The sequence below is a fragment of the Dermacentor andersoni genome, chromosome 1, assembly GCF_023375885.2.
Source record: "Dermacentor andersoni chromosome 1, qqDerAnde1_hic_scaffold, whole genome shotgun sequence".
Lineage (NCBI taxonomy): Eukaryota > Metazoa > Arthropoda > Arachnida > Ixodida > Ixodidae > Dermacentor > Dermacentor andersoni.
Window position 1 is genome coordinate 43,611,283 of NC_092814.1, and position 14,250 is coordinate 43,625,532.

Consider the following 14,250-nt stretch of genomic DNA (forward strand, 5'->3'; position numbering starts at 1 on the left):
AGTTCCAGTTTTCTTGCTTGAGGTCCAGAATGGGCTCCTTTCCTCTTTTGCGAGAGTTCATCGCCGTCGGTGCTTTTTTTCCCGAGGCTTGCAGCAGTCTTGTGAAGATGTGCAGCAGACTTTGGGGTCAGTGCAGGATTCTTGGGGGTTTGTGAGGAAGTCTTCGGAATTTGGTGACTCCAAAAACAAGCTCTGCTTATTGCACTGCTTTGTTTTAGATAAAAAGAAAGCTGAACAGTGGTTTCCACTGGTCGAGCAGCCTCTTCACCATCTTTCTGACCTCGGCGTCGTGCACTTTTTGGAACTCTTTAAGTCAATCTTTCCGTTTCGAGATTTTCTCTAGCTAAAAAAATATGTCAACCAAAGCCTCATCAACCTTTACAGGAAGACATGAAGCTCCTTTTTGGGCGGCCAAGTTGATGAGATGGCATGGGCAACCAACCCCTATCAGACCTGGTTGAGCCTCTCTCAATACAGTAGAAACACAGTTTTTCTTGCCGATCATGACATTGGTATTGTCTGAACACATAGCCAACAGGTTTCCAACAGGCAAATTCCGAGACTTCATCCCGTCCAGTACCAGATTTGCAATCTTGTGACCCGTCGCTTCCCCTTGGATTGTCCCGAGGCAAAGAAGGCGGCTTTCGACTCTACTCATTTCTTTAACGAAATATGACGTAACAATAGGGTAAAGCTGCGTGTCATTGTTACTGCCATCCACAGCGATTGAAAATACTTGCTGTTTTAGGGCATCCAGCAAAGGAGTCTCCATGTTGGTGGCCATTTCCCAAACAATTGACGTTGTCTTTGTTCGTCCACAGGCGCAGTGTTTCGCTTCTTTGCACTTGGGGAACATCTACTGGAAAAGCGGACTGGCATGATTGCCGACACTCAGCAGGATGTTGTGTTAAACTAAAAGTGCAGTGAGGAGGCATTGTGCACGAATCACACCGAGCTCATTGTCGCTGCGTACAAAACTTGCTAGGTTTGGCTGGCTGTCCGCGGCTCGCACATATCCCTGATGCTTTTTCGAAGCGATGTGGACATTGATGTCAGACTTGCTGCCACGCGAGATGTTCATATCACAGGCACACGTGGTGCAGAATCTGAACTTCTCCCCTTTCTTCGACGGCACGAAATTAGGAAAATCTGCCGTGTACGATTTCAAAAACACTTGAAAGTACTGTAGAGGCTTCGAGCCCGCCATTGCACTGCGAAGCCGCTACAGGCCGGAGTCGCACTGCGTCCGATGCGGCAGCTAGTCACACAAAAGGTGAGGCCAACACTGCAGTGACTGAAGCTGACTGAAGTCCAAACCTGCGCGCCCGTGCGAACAAAGGCAACAGCATGGCAACAAGTTTGCAGAGGCGCTATCAGCACTATCGAGCTTTGGATATGGATTCGCGGCCCCCCTAGTAGATGACAGAAGTCACTACAACCTTGCAGCTGCTGATGATACCACACATACGTATTGCCCCCTCGTGGCGGCGCAAGGTACCAGGGTGTAGTTTTACTACATTTTCACTATTATTTTTCTGCAAATAGAACGTTTTCCGTAAAGTTTCAAGCAAGATTTGTAAAATCGTAAGACTGCTCGAAGTTTGTACATTTTACGGAAAATTCGGATAAGTTGGCAGGTATGAATGTAATATGTACAAAATAGTATTTAGTCCTTACCTTAACAACTGTTAATTGGTTTGTACAACAGCTACAGAAACTAATTTGACAGAATTATTAAGAACGCAGAAAATATTGGCACTGACAGACAACACACCAGTTTTGGCATCAACCAACCAGTTATTTAAAAAGTTCAAGATAATAGTGAGCTACTTGTCAATACAGAATATTACAAAAGTAGTGTCTTAGTTGCAAATATTCTCTCTTTATGAAGAAGGCAAATATTTGTTCAGAGAAGAAAACTGAAACAAGAAAAACACAGAAAAAGATGTGCGAGGAAAAACAAATGAGGAGCATTCCTTATTTTGATACTAATTACTATCTAGTCAACACAACGTAGTATAAACAAGGCAGTGTTGTATTTACGTGTACTAAATTTAGCAGCTCTTGGTTGTATAAATGAGGGTTTTCTGCTTTTTTCTATGCCTAGATCATTCTTCAAAACAACATGGACCTCAAAGCAATAGAGAACTGTGATATTGTGTTGTGCTTTTCAGCTACCATCATTGTTCATAAAAAGTGTGAAGGACCCGTCTTGCCATCACTGAATGGCTTTTCCTTCCTCTTCCTGTTAATGTCCTGTGACAAAACAAATAAAGCAATCAATGTGTACAGTTTTATTTACAGCAATGCTGAAAACTACTGTTGCTGCATGGTAAAGCAGACAGCCCTGGGGTCTGTGATGAACCTCGATAGCACCATATATATCTATATAGTTGATAAAAGTAAACTGATTTCACCACATTAAGAGTACATGGCGCAGCGACCCTGCGGGTGCCATAATGGCAGTGGTTCTTGTGGCTATCTTCCTGTACTTGAGCTCAAGGCAACTTTGAGGTGAATGCCAAAAAGAATGCTGTTGTTTTTTTCCAGCAAATTTTAGGGGGAAGTTGGGGGGTGTGCCTTTACAGCCACAATACTATTGCTGTACAATGTTTTTACCCAAACCTCCCTGCCTTTTGATCTTGAGTGCTTATTTGTCATGGTAAAAACAGAAAATGCTTCTTTCCATAGCTGCGCTTCAGCCTGCTAAGGGCAACTGCTTATGGCATGCTTTGCAACAGTAGTGGCAAAGTGAAACTCGTCATGAAAATTGTCTATCAGTGAAAAATCTGTATCAGGGGGCCTCCTTTTTTAAGGGCAAGGTTGAAGTGCAGTGGCATAAGAAAAATTTTCCGTTTCTATGTATCCAGGAGGAAAAAGACTTATCTACCCTGTTTTCATCAATCTTTGCAGTACCAGGAAGCCATGGACACTGTCCAATAATTAAGTACCTTGCGCAGTCTGTCTTTGTCCTCATCTGGAGAGTCAGGGCCACCGTGCAGGCTGATGCGAAGGCTTTCTTTGAACATGAGCTCGCGTGTCTTCATCTCGGAGCGAATGCGCTTGGGCAGCTGACGGCGCTCAAGGGCTTGGCGCTTCAGCAGCTCATCCTCACGTCGTAAGTTGAGTCGCTTGACCTGCTCTAGCTCTTTTTCATGCCGGATGAGCATTTGATGCCGCTGGAGGAAGAAGCCATCCTTGAGTTGCTTCTTAGCCAGCTGGTGCTTCTCATGCAAGTGCCTTTCTTCAAGCTCCCAAAGGGCTGCCTCTCGTGCTGCAACACAGATAGTTATCACACGCAGGACGTTTCAGTAGAACATGCTAATTGATGTATTTATTTATTTAAGATATTTTACAGGCCTGAAGGGCATTGAGTAAGGGGGTTTAGTTATTACAATGAAAGTACAAGCAAACTAGTATGGAACAAGGTTACTAAGCAAGTGAACATCGAAATGTAACGCGACAAGTAAATTGCAATATACAAAACACGGTTCCAATGCAAGTAAACAAAAAATAAAAATAAAGCAAAACAACAAAATACATTTGCTAAATAAGTACTAAAAAGCGTTTGAGTGCAAGTGAAGAAGAAAATGCAATACATCACCAAATAAACAAATTATGAACTTGGACGACTAACCCATGATACAGCGCTATTGAAAAAAATTCACCTCAAGCTTGTGATGAAACATATCCAGGGTATTATCAGAGGCGATATCATCGGGAAGATCATTCCACATGTGGATGGCTGCACTCATAGGCTGCACTCATAGGCTGCACTCATAGGCTGCACTTAAAGTACAAGCAAGCCTTGCAGGTACACAGGAGGATGGGCATTATACAAGTTACCTTTCAAAATTGTAAAGGGCTCTAAATAAGTTGCCTACTTATTTATTTATTTATTAGGCTCGTGCAAACATTATGCTATTTGATATCTGCTTTGGCTCAAATTTCAATATTCAAACTTTTCGAAGTATTCAAAATAAATGAACATAAAACAGACACTTCGAGCAGTGTCTTGTGCTTTGTTTAATATAAAATTTTACATGCCATTGTCTGTCCGAAAGCTTGTAGTACATGTCTTATGCTACAGTGTAATCCGGTATGGGATATCTACATATGGTCATGGCACTCAACATTTGGTAAACCGGGTCAATTTCGTCCTTCATGGTATTCTGAAGCATGTTGCATATGATGTCTCCCACAAATCTGATGAGTTCAAAACTTTGTCCTTACCTGATTTCAATTCTTTGCTGCTAGAAACTGTTGTCTTAAAGCATTTTTGGATAAGCCAGTATAAAATTTCTTATGTGCCTGTTCGTTGCCCGAGACCAAAGAATCCTTATGTTACACCCCGCTGTAAGACGAGATACAGTCAAAGACTCCGCAACTATTGTGTCCCAGCAATGCTTAATTTACTTCCCCAAAGCATACAAGATGTGCAGACGAAATATGGTCTCAGAAAGGCTAATACCCCTGACACACGGGCACTCTAAAGTCCTTTAGGTAAGGGGACATCTACCGGAAAGGCGTTCAAGTGCAGTGACACACGACAAAGGAGTATCTCCTTTACGGCAAAGTTCCTTTTCGGGAAAGGAGATCGCGCAACTACTTTTCGAGCGGAAAAGGAGTTACTCTCGCACACAGCGTGCACAACTCGTCAATAGAAGGAAACCTGCCACACAACTACGGTGTCCATAGGTATTTTTTTTTATCTTGCGAAAATGCTTTAATTGTTAGCAGTAATACAATTTGTCGAATAGTGAAGATTTCCTCTAGCTATACTCTCAAACGCTCGTATAACGTCGCTAGTGCCGCCATGTTGAATTACGGCAGTGTCGTCGTCCTTTGCTGCGCGCATGTGGTGTGTTCACGTCGCGAGATGGAGACTGCACAATCAGCGCCCGCAGGAAATACCCAGTAGAAACCACAGTTGTTGGAATAACATATTGAATAAAACGCGTTACGCCTGCGCGCACAAAGGAAGGGACGACAAAGACGTGAAAACGGACGACAGAAACGTGGGCATCACCAGAACAAACAACACGCACAGCAAAACACCAGCTGCACATAGTTGCTAGACCAAGTTAAATGGCTGCTAACAACGCAAAAATGCGAATAAAATAAACAACTATAAGCATTATTAGCCATCAACAATGAAAAAAAATATATTTTTAGGTTCTACAGTAGCTAAGTGTAATTAAATACGCAGCTTTTTAAGAATGTTTTCTCTCTTCTGGCTTTAACAGCCAGCGCTATTTTTCTTGCGGCGTTCATCTGAGGAACTACCTAAAGAAGTTCAGTGCGGTGCCGTGTGTCATCGGCGCAACTCCTTTCTGCAAAGGGTCCTTCAGAGTAGCAAAAGGGGTTTACTGGAAAGGACTTTAGTTTTGCCCGTGTGTCAGGGGTATAAGACTAACTCGTGATCGGAAGCCTGTCATGTGTGTGTGTGTGTGTGTTTTTTTTTTCTTCACTGTTGTCTACAAACTAGTAAGGTGTTACTGATGGCTCTGTTGCTGTCTGCCAGGCACTGCTGTTCCAGCCCACTGTGGCTTTGGCAGGCCCGATTCTTGCGCTGTATTATTCTCAAGCCATCAATAAAGTATTATTATTATTTATTTAAGATACCTTAAATTAATACCTTATTATTATTATTATTTATTATTATGTAAATTCCACAGCTATAGCTTCAGTGAGCAAAGTGCATCACATGGCTCATAGCCAAAACATGCCAAAGACAAATAAGCTGGCTTATTTTTGCACCTGCTCCTTTATTCAAACACCGATCCCCAGGTACCATCATTTTCTGCATTGAACCAATGCACAATGACGACGGAAGTTTTGGACGCCATAATGTGCGTGTCTGGCTCAATTTTTGGGGACATTATTCCCATGCATGATGTCGTTAAAAATGGTACCCATGAAGAAGGCATCATTCAGGTTGTCCCACACGCTCTTGATTTCACTGGCGACACGGTTCCTTGGCTTCCCAAGAGCTGCCCTGCTGCTGCGAATAGAGTTGCGTTGACTGGACACTAAACTGTGACTTTGGTTGTCGACACCTGGTGAAGCAGCACTGGTCAGCCTAACAGCCAGGTGTGGTGGTGGGCGGCAAACTGTTGCAGAAGTTTGCCACATCTTTGATCAGGTCCAATATCATACACACGGGCTAGACTGAGGACTGCAGAAGCAGTGAGTGTGCCTACCAAGTTCATCTGTGTACTTACAGGACAGAACAGGTTAAGTTCGCATATAGACAGAAAGCACCAAGCTGAATTTATGCAACACTGCCTAAACTACCAGAGCTGTGCAGTCAAGCATACAAAGACATCGGATGGATCCGTCAGTGAGTCAAGGCATCACGATGATAGGCGATGGGCTAATGCGAAATGCTCCCCACGGCCTCGACCATCACAAAACTTCCAAGTAGACTGAAGAACAACAGTGAGCAGAAGCCTGTAGGCAAATTTTTCATGCTTTTTATTTTTGACATAATAATATTTGAATAACAGCACTCTAAAAATAAACTGATTCCAGAGATGAATCTGTTTTCTTCTTTGCAAGAACCATTTGTTTTTTTTTCAAGATTTGTCGACACCCGGCACGTATATCAAGGTTTAATGCAAACTCCATAACTATTCAAACTATTCACTTTAAAGTTATTATGCACTAATTACTATTCACTTTGACTTTGCTTCAAACCAAAAGATTGATATCACACAAGCCTATTATTCATACATCAGCCCTATATTAGGGCTATAGGAGGACTGTGAAAACGAGGTAAATGCACAGGTAGATCACCAAAAGGACAACATGTAAAACTATAAATTATAGACCTAATTCTATTTCTACACTCCATCATGGCTGAGCTTTGGTTTGCAAATCTATTTATTTCAGCCACGCCCCAGGTGCTTTCAACATGCAATAACATCATAGTACACAATCATTTTTACATTATGGCAGCATTAAAATGCAATCACAAGTCTGGCCTCAACTTTGTGCTGAGGCACCATGATGGGAGAGTAACTGGTAATGGGAGAATAACTACAGCAGCTGAAAACTAGGCTTTGAACACAAATGAACAAAGGAACTTTTACACTGTTCCACAGCACCATGCTGCAAACCAGACATGCGCTTTTAGAAACACACAACGGCATAACATCTACCACACTATAATTTTCATGTTCCCTTATTTTCCCAGGATTGTTGTATTTCCATGAAATTTTCCAAGAAGTCTATTACATATCACTATTTCTGGCACTAGTCAACAGTGGTCTCCGAAGAATCACGTTAAAGCAAAAATCAAATAAGTGGGTTTAGTGTCTTGAAACTGCTAAGAGGGCTATCAGGGACACCGTAGTGGGGGGCTCCAGATTATTTTTTTTACCACCTAGGGTTCTTTAATGTGCATCCAAGTCTAAGTACACAAGCGTTTCTGCATGCCACCACTGGAATGCTGTCACAGTGGCTGGGAATTAAACCCTCAACCTTGCGTTTGGCAGCAGAACACCATACCAACTGAGCGGAGAATCAAGTTACTAGGCAACCAACCAATATTTCTAGTTTTTCACAGTTGCTCAATTCTATTACTTCAATGATTTATTTTTCACATTCCTTTCATTTCACCTGTGATTCATTTTCACCTGTGAGGGATCATGGAGCAAGAATACTTGAGGCACAACGGCACTTTCCTGGGCGTCCCAATAAAGTCACGGCACAGAGCACAGTGCGGAAGCGGCCCCTGTCGCATGCAAGTAGTTAGTGACCAAAGGGATGGGGTGAAGGAAGCATGCGCTGATTCAAGGCCGTTCCGGTGCTCATCGCTCTTGAGCCAAGGGAGGTGCTTTCTTAAAAAACACAAAAGCAACAAAAGGCACAATTTCTTTTTATAGCGCAGCTCTTAGGTGCCCATTCCTGTGGCGAGCGTTGGCATGCCTCATAACCTAGCGAACGAGCTCAGCAAAGGACGAAAGAGTTAACGCGGAGCGCAGCGGGGGCTGAAAGATAGCGATAGCGAAGACAGCATGAGGAGGAAAGTGGAGGAGGAGGGTACAGTGAAAGCATGAGAAGAAAAGCGTAGTGCTGCGCAAGACAGGCTCTGCGGTGACCATGGCTACGAGATGGTATCATAGTAGTGAGCGTTGTCTGGGAGGTCTATCTGTGGCGGCTGCTGTGAATCAAGCCCACACATCGCCCTCGCACTGCCCCTCTCGATCTCCCAATTAGTGAGGCAGTCGTGCCACATTGTTCGTGCATTGTGAAATGAAAACACGTATAGAGCTACGCTAAAATTTCGTATTAGGGAGTATCGTAATCGTCGGTTAATTTTGTCACTGCGAAATCTAGTATTGGTCAGAGCACATTTAACATTACACCAATATATCATACAGTGACACCTTAGCTGGAAAAAGCAGATTTAGCCCCTTCCACAAGTTTTGCAAACACCACGGATCGATTATTAGGCAAGACTATTTATTTATTCAATTACCCTGAAGGCCCTAGGGCATTAGAGAGGGGAGTGAGTACAACATTAATAGAATAGCGGCAACAACAAAAACTATACAAAGAGAATTGACAACCATTATAGGAATGATGGAACAGATGTAGTTATTGACAAACCAGGTTTGTAGCAGCATGTCTAAATGCGTTATTATCTCTAATGGCGACAACACACCGAGGAAGACGATCCCAATACAAACATGTACTGGCAATAAATTCGCCATGATAACATTTTAGTGCTTGAAAAGGGGTACAGTAAAACCTCATTAAGCCGTACCCGCTTAAACAGTATTTTGTACGGGCCACTCCCATCTCATCTGCTGCCGCTGCAATTGCATGATGTGGCACACTACACCATGTCCAACATCTTTATGCTGCATGTCTCACTTCTCATTGCACCGATTCTCCTGCACTTCATGTACAGTCAAACCTCGTTAAACCGTACCCGCTTAAACAGTAGTTTAGTTTTAAAAGTAGTAAAGTCAAATCCCCGACTCAGCGGCCATTGAACACAATGTGTTTTGTATCCGCATAAACCGTACCAGCTTATTTCATACGTATTGGTTAACACGTAGTGTCTCCACTTTTCGTCGCGCAAACACAGCGGTGCGTCATCTCCATCGGGCGGCCCGACAGAACAATAAGTCTCAGAGATCAGCACAATGGCCTCCAAGCGCCCTGTGCGTTTGAGCGTGAAGTCACATCAACATCATTTCGGTGCCGTGCCAGAGAGCATTGTGGCGTCGTGCAAGTGTGAGCTCGCGCCATGCTGAAACTCGGATAAAGAAGACGCCGGGTGCTTAGCATGGAAGAAAAATTAGACATTGTTTGTGCTATCGAACGTGACGTGAAAAGTCAGCGCTGGCATGCGACATGGGTCTACTGTTGACTACGGTGTGTGGCATTTGGAATGCGAAGAAGTTGCTCGGCAACGCTGCTGCGACCGTGAAGAGATGTCGGCTACGAGGCCCGACTTTTCACCATCGTTGCCTTTGTTATTGCCGAAGTGTCGCCTAGAGACAGTGATAAGGACGACACGGAAAGCGACAGCACGGGTGATTCAGGCCCAACAGTGGCAGAAGCTACGCATTACGTTAGCCTCATGAATGCCATCGTTGCGATGAGAACAGCACCCTGCAATGAAAAGGTGCCCTGCTGCTTCTGCAACGCTACCGTGGCTGTGCACGGAGATTAAGCAACGCCAACGAGGAATCTGCCATGCGAGTGTTTGCCGAGAAGAGGGCGCTCGCTGAAAAGCTGGCTCGCAGCTTCAGCAAGTTTGAGGCCACTGTCGTCGCTGCTAAGCCGCTACGGCATTAAACGAAAATAACACGTTTGTCTTGCGAAGTAAATAAATACTGCATGTTTTTTCCCCTTTCATCGCACTCTCTACAAGTTCCGTTTTTGACAGGTAAGTGGGCGATCTCATGCTATTTCGGTTAAGCAGTACTACCGTTTAGTACATACTTTTTCCGAGCTCTGGCCAAGTACGGTTTAACGAGGTTTCACTGTACCTACTTTATGATGGTGACCAAGACGTGTTAAGTGCTTGTTCATACCTTGTTCTCTTGCAAAATTATCCAACAAGCCCATCTAGAGTGGTGAATAAAGTGTCAGTGGTCCAATTTATGCATGTACGTTTGTGATTACTGGCGTTGTAGCATTTGGTATCATGGTCTGCAACGTTGCTGGTACCCATTTAACAGTTTTTTTTTTTTTTTTTTTTTGGGTGAGCTGCATGCGTGATTGCATGCTGTGTCACATCATGTGCCTAGCATATCGTAACTGGTAGGAGGGACTCTGGACCCGCCGTGGTTGCTCAGTGCCTATGGTGTTGGGCTGCTGAGCACGAGGTCGCAGGATCGAATCCCGGCCACGGCGGCCGCATTTCGATGGGGGCGAAATGCGTAAACACCCGTGTATTTAGATTTAGGTGCACGTTAAAGAACCCCAGGTGGTCGAAATTTCCAGAGTCCTCCACTACGGCGTGCCTCATAATCAGAAAGTGGTTTTGGCACGTAAAACCCCATAATTCGACTCTGGACTTTTATACCAAAAGGCCAAAGTGCAGTTTTGCTGAAAAGGGACACAAGGTCAAAATTCCCTCACTTTTCCGAAGTGCCAAGCCCCCCACCTTGATCTAAGCCACAATATGGCGTGCACATAAGCTGGGATATGAGAATGCTGACTAACTTATGAAGGCAAAAAGTAAGCAAGCACTTCAGTGAAAATAGAAGAGAAATCATTACCCTTAAAATGAGCATGAGCACTCATTAGTCATAGTCAGCTCAGCATTTACTTTACAACCAATAAAGCAGCCTTGCCACCTCAGTCAATATAAATTGTAATGGCAGCCTAAAATATGACAAACAGCTAGGAAACATCCATCCAACTTGGCTTCATTTCATTTCTTTTACCAACACATCCAAGCCTCCTAGCAGCTCAATTTTGTATTGATGTGTACTTTAAAGCAGATGCCACTGTTTAAAAACCACGAGATGGCACACAGGGCAGACATGGTGCAAACACAAAAAGAGTGATAGATATTAGGGGGGGGGGGGGGGGGCACTGCAGTGACAAAACTTCAGCACACACATTTGCATCCCTACTAAGGTGAGTGCATGGCAAGCATGGGATTGAGAAAATGCAGTGAGGCGAGTGTTCATGCAGAGAGAGCATAGAGGTCAGATTTCATTTTTGCTAAGACTTTTTGCTCATCCAGATGGTTGCGCGTTGAGTGCATATAGTTCAGGCACAGGTAATAACCATTAATACAACACAGTGATTTACATTGCTGCCCAATGAATGCTGCAAATCGCCAATTTACATGTGGTTTGTACTGCTAAACATTTAGAGAATGTGAAGTCAAAGAAGACCACTCTAAAAGAAAGCCAATGAAGTCTAAATACCAATGCCAAATCATAGCGATTCATCCAATCTGGATGCTGAATGCAAGAAACCGTAGGCAATGATGCACTTCGTATGTTATTTTATCACAACCAGTAAAAGTTAGAGAGGATCACTAACCTCGTAGTAGTTGCTGCTTTTGCTGTAGGAACTGTTTCTCAAGAAGAGCAATCTTCTCTCGATGGCTGTCACTCAGCCGCTTCATAGACAATTCATGCTGCTCATTCAGTTTCTCCACAAAAAGCCTCTCCTACACATGGAGAGGGCAAGGGTTAGGATACTGGCCACATAAAGTCAGTACCAAGCACAATAAACTTATAGTTACCTTTTCGGCTTGATCCAAATCCATTTTTTCTTTTCGAACCCTAAACATGTCCTTTCGCTTTTCCTTTGGCATGAGCTCAACTTCCTGTTTCAAGAGCTTTGCTTCATTTTTCAAGCTTTCTCTGAATGCTTTCAGCTCTCGTTCCTGCAAAAAGGCATGTTTCAAACTACAAAGAGCACAAGTCCATTCAATGTGGCAGAGTATAATTAAAGAGCCAGATCTTTGCCCATTCTCACCAGAATGCAAGTCCATTCAATGTAGCAGAATATAATTAGAGACAGATCTTTACCCATTCGCACCAAAATGCAATACATTAAACCCAAATACCCTAAGCCTACATCTTACCTGCTTACTAAACATAAGTTTAATGCTATAAAAGACAGCTCCCCTGTAAAAAACTATATATTTGAAGTTTGCCCTACAGTGGTGTGGTCACCTGAAGTTCTATAAGAAAGTGTACTTCCAACTTGCTCTTCGGTACTAATTAACTCATCGATGCAGTCACTGACCAATCACGAGGACTCTGCAGGTACTGCCTAGAAGTCTGAGAAAGAAAAGTTTGAACCAGTACTAGGACTTGTAGCAGTTTTGCAAAAAAAAATTAAGTGGTTTACAAGGACTTTTAAGGCCCAGACAATACATTCTCAAGCATGAAGTACCATGATGCCTGACAGTTTAAAACAAAATACTGTCACGAACAACCAGTAAACATTCTTTTTAATTAGGGGTGTGAGAATAGCAAAATTTTCTAATTGAATATGAATATTACTGCAGTAGAAACTTGTTGATATGATACCGTTACGCAAGATTTCCCGGCGCCAACGTTCCCGACTGAGAACCCAAAAAATGACCCAATACAGTTACACTTCTTTTTTTTTTTTAGCGTTAACAGGTACCCAGAAAAGAATAACGTTTAACACATCACCAAACTGCAATCGTATGATCTATTTTCTGGCTGCTAGATCTCATGTAAACAAGATGCGAGATGTGCGCAATTGAGAACAGTAGCCACTTGTGCAGCAGCTTCCCCAGAATACAGTGCAGTCCACTTATAACGATACCACATATAACGATTTATCGGTTATAACGATGGGTCGACATGAGAGTGTAATTTTATGCATTAGGTCTATGGGGAAAAAAAACATTTATAACGATAGGTTATTCACCGCATATCGGATATAACGATCAAAATTTTGCAGTCTGGACGGCGTTTTCCATGCCAAATAATCGTAACATTTGCGTTGCTTAGTTCCCTGAAACGAACGATGTCGAGACGAGGCAATGTTTACCTCCGTAAGTTCGTATCTGCCGCCATTACCGCGCAGCGCGTGCCGCTCCGCCCACACACCGGAGAATAGCAGAGTAGGCGCAGTACGCCACAAGATGGCGCTAGCTGCTTCATGCGCGTCGGCCACAGTCGCTCCGAAAGAGAGAGAAAGAAAAAAAAAAGTGACAAGCAAAGCGGCGCAGTGGCACCCGTCCCGCGTCTCTGTCTCTTGCGATAGCAGGCTGACGCCACCGAAGCAGCATGCAACCAATGGTTCAACCCAGTTCGAAGATGGCGCCGACAAAGCGCAAAGCTGTGTCGCTTGACACGAAGATGGATATTTTGCAGGACTCTCGATGCGGCTTCAAGGTGAGTGCCCTTGTGAAGAAGTATGAGCTCGCCCAGCGACTGTGAAGGCAGGAGCTATCAGCGGCCACGCCGATCAGCGGAAAAGGGTTAGAGACCCTTTGTACGCCGATGTTGAAGAGGCGCTTTACCAGTGGTTCATCACTAATTGCTTCAAAAAGGCGGGCTTTGTGCGTAAGGACGAACTTCCTTAACCCACTGAGACCAACAAGGTGGAAGCCGCTGACATAACCGAGCTCTGGGAGCTCGTTCCTACTGGTGACACAGGTAGTGCGTCGAAGGAGGAGTTTTTGACTGCAGACAGTGCTGCCTCCTTCTGCGATGAGGTCACCGACGAGGCGATCGCCGAAGATGTGCTGTCTCGACAGACGGCAAAGTTGTGCGACGGTGGCGACGGCAGCAGCGACAGTGACAATGAGTTGACAGTGGCTCCTTGACCCGGACCACGATGTCCACGCAAAGTGCACTGTCGTTGAACGACTCCTTAATTGATTTTATGCATGCTAAAGGATTGCTGCCAGTGTTCGCGCAGCAGCTGGAATCCATGCACCACCGCGGTTGTGAAGCTGAAGCTGCCACAAAAGAAAGTGCAGATTTTGGACTATTTCGGCACGCCTAACCCTTGACACGGTCATTGGTGCTAGAAATAAAGCTTGTTTTTCACGGCCTACTTTCTACATCATCTATTCTTTAGAGCAAGTAGCGAATTTGAAGCTGCAAAGGTATGTTCCGCGTTTTTTATTTTTTATTTTTTTTAGATAACTGCAGTCCAGATATAGCGATCATCGGTTATAACGATCATATTTTTCGTCTTTCTCGATATCATTATAAGTGGACTGCACTGTACTAGCCTGCCCGTCTCAAGTGAAAATGCTGGCACACACTGTTT

The 14,250-nt window shown here is 43.9% G+C and overlaps 1 protein-coding gene across 1 annotated transcript in view; it reads right to left on the reverse strand.

Moving 5' to 3' along the window:
• The window catches only part of Slik (Sterile20-like kinase), a 115,717-nt gene that overhangs the window by 40,216 nt on the left and 61,251 nt on the right, over nt 1–14,250 (reverse strand). The window contains exons 16-18 of the mRNA XM_050193235.3: nt 11,729–11,872; nt 11,524–11,653; nt 2,952–3,274 (exon numbers count right to left, since the gene is read on the reverse strand). Coding sequence (XP_050049192.1) covers nt 2,952–3,274; nt 11,524–11,653; nt 11,729–11,872 — 597 coding nt within the window. The remainder of the gene's footprint in view (nt 1–2,951; nt 3,275–11,523; nt 11,654–11,728; nt 11,873–14,250) is intronic.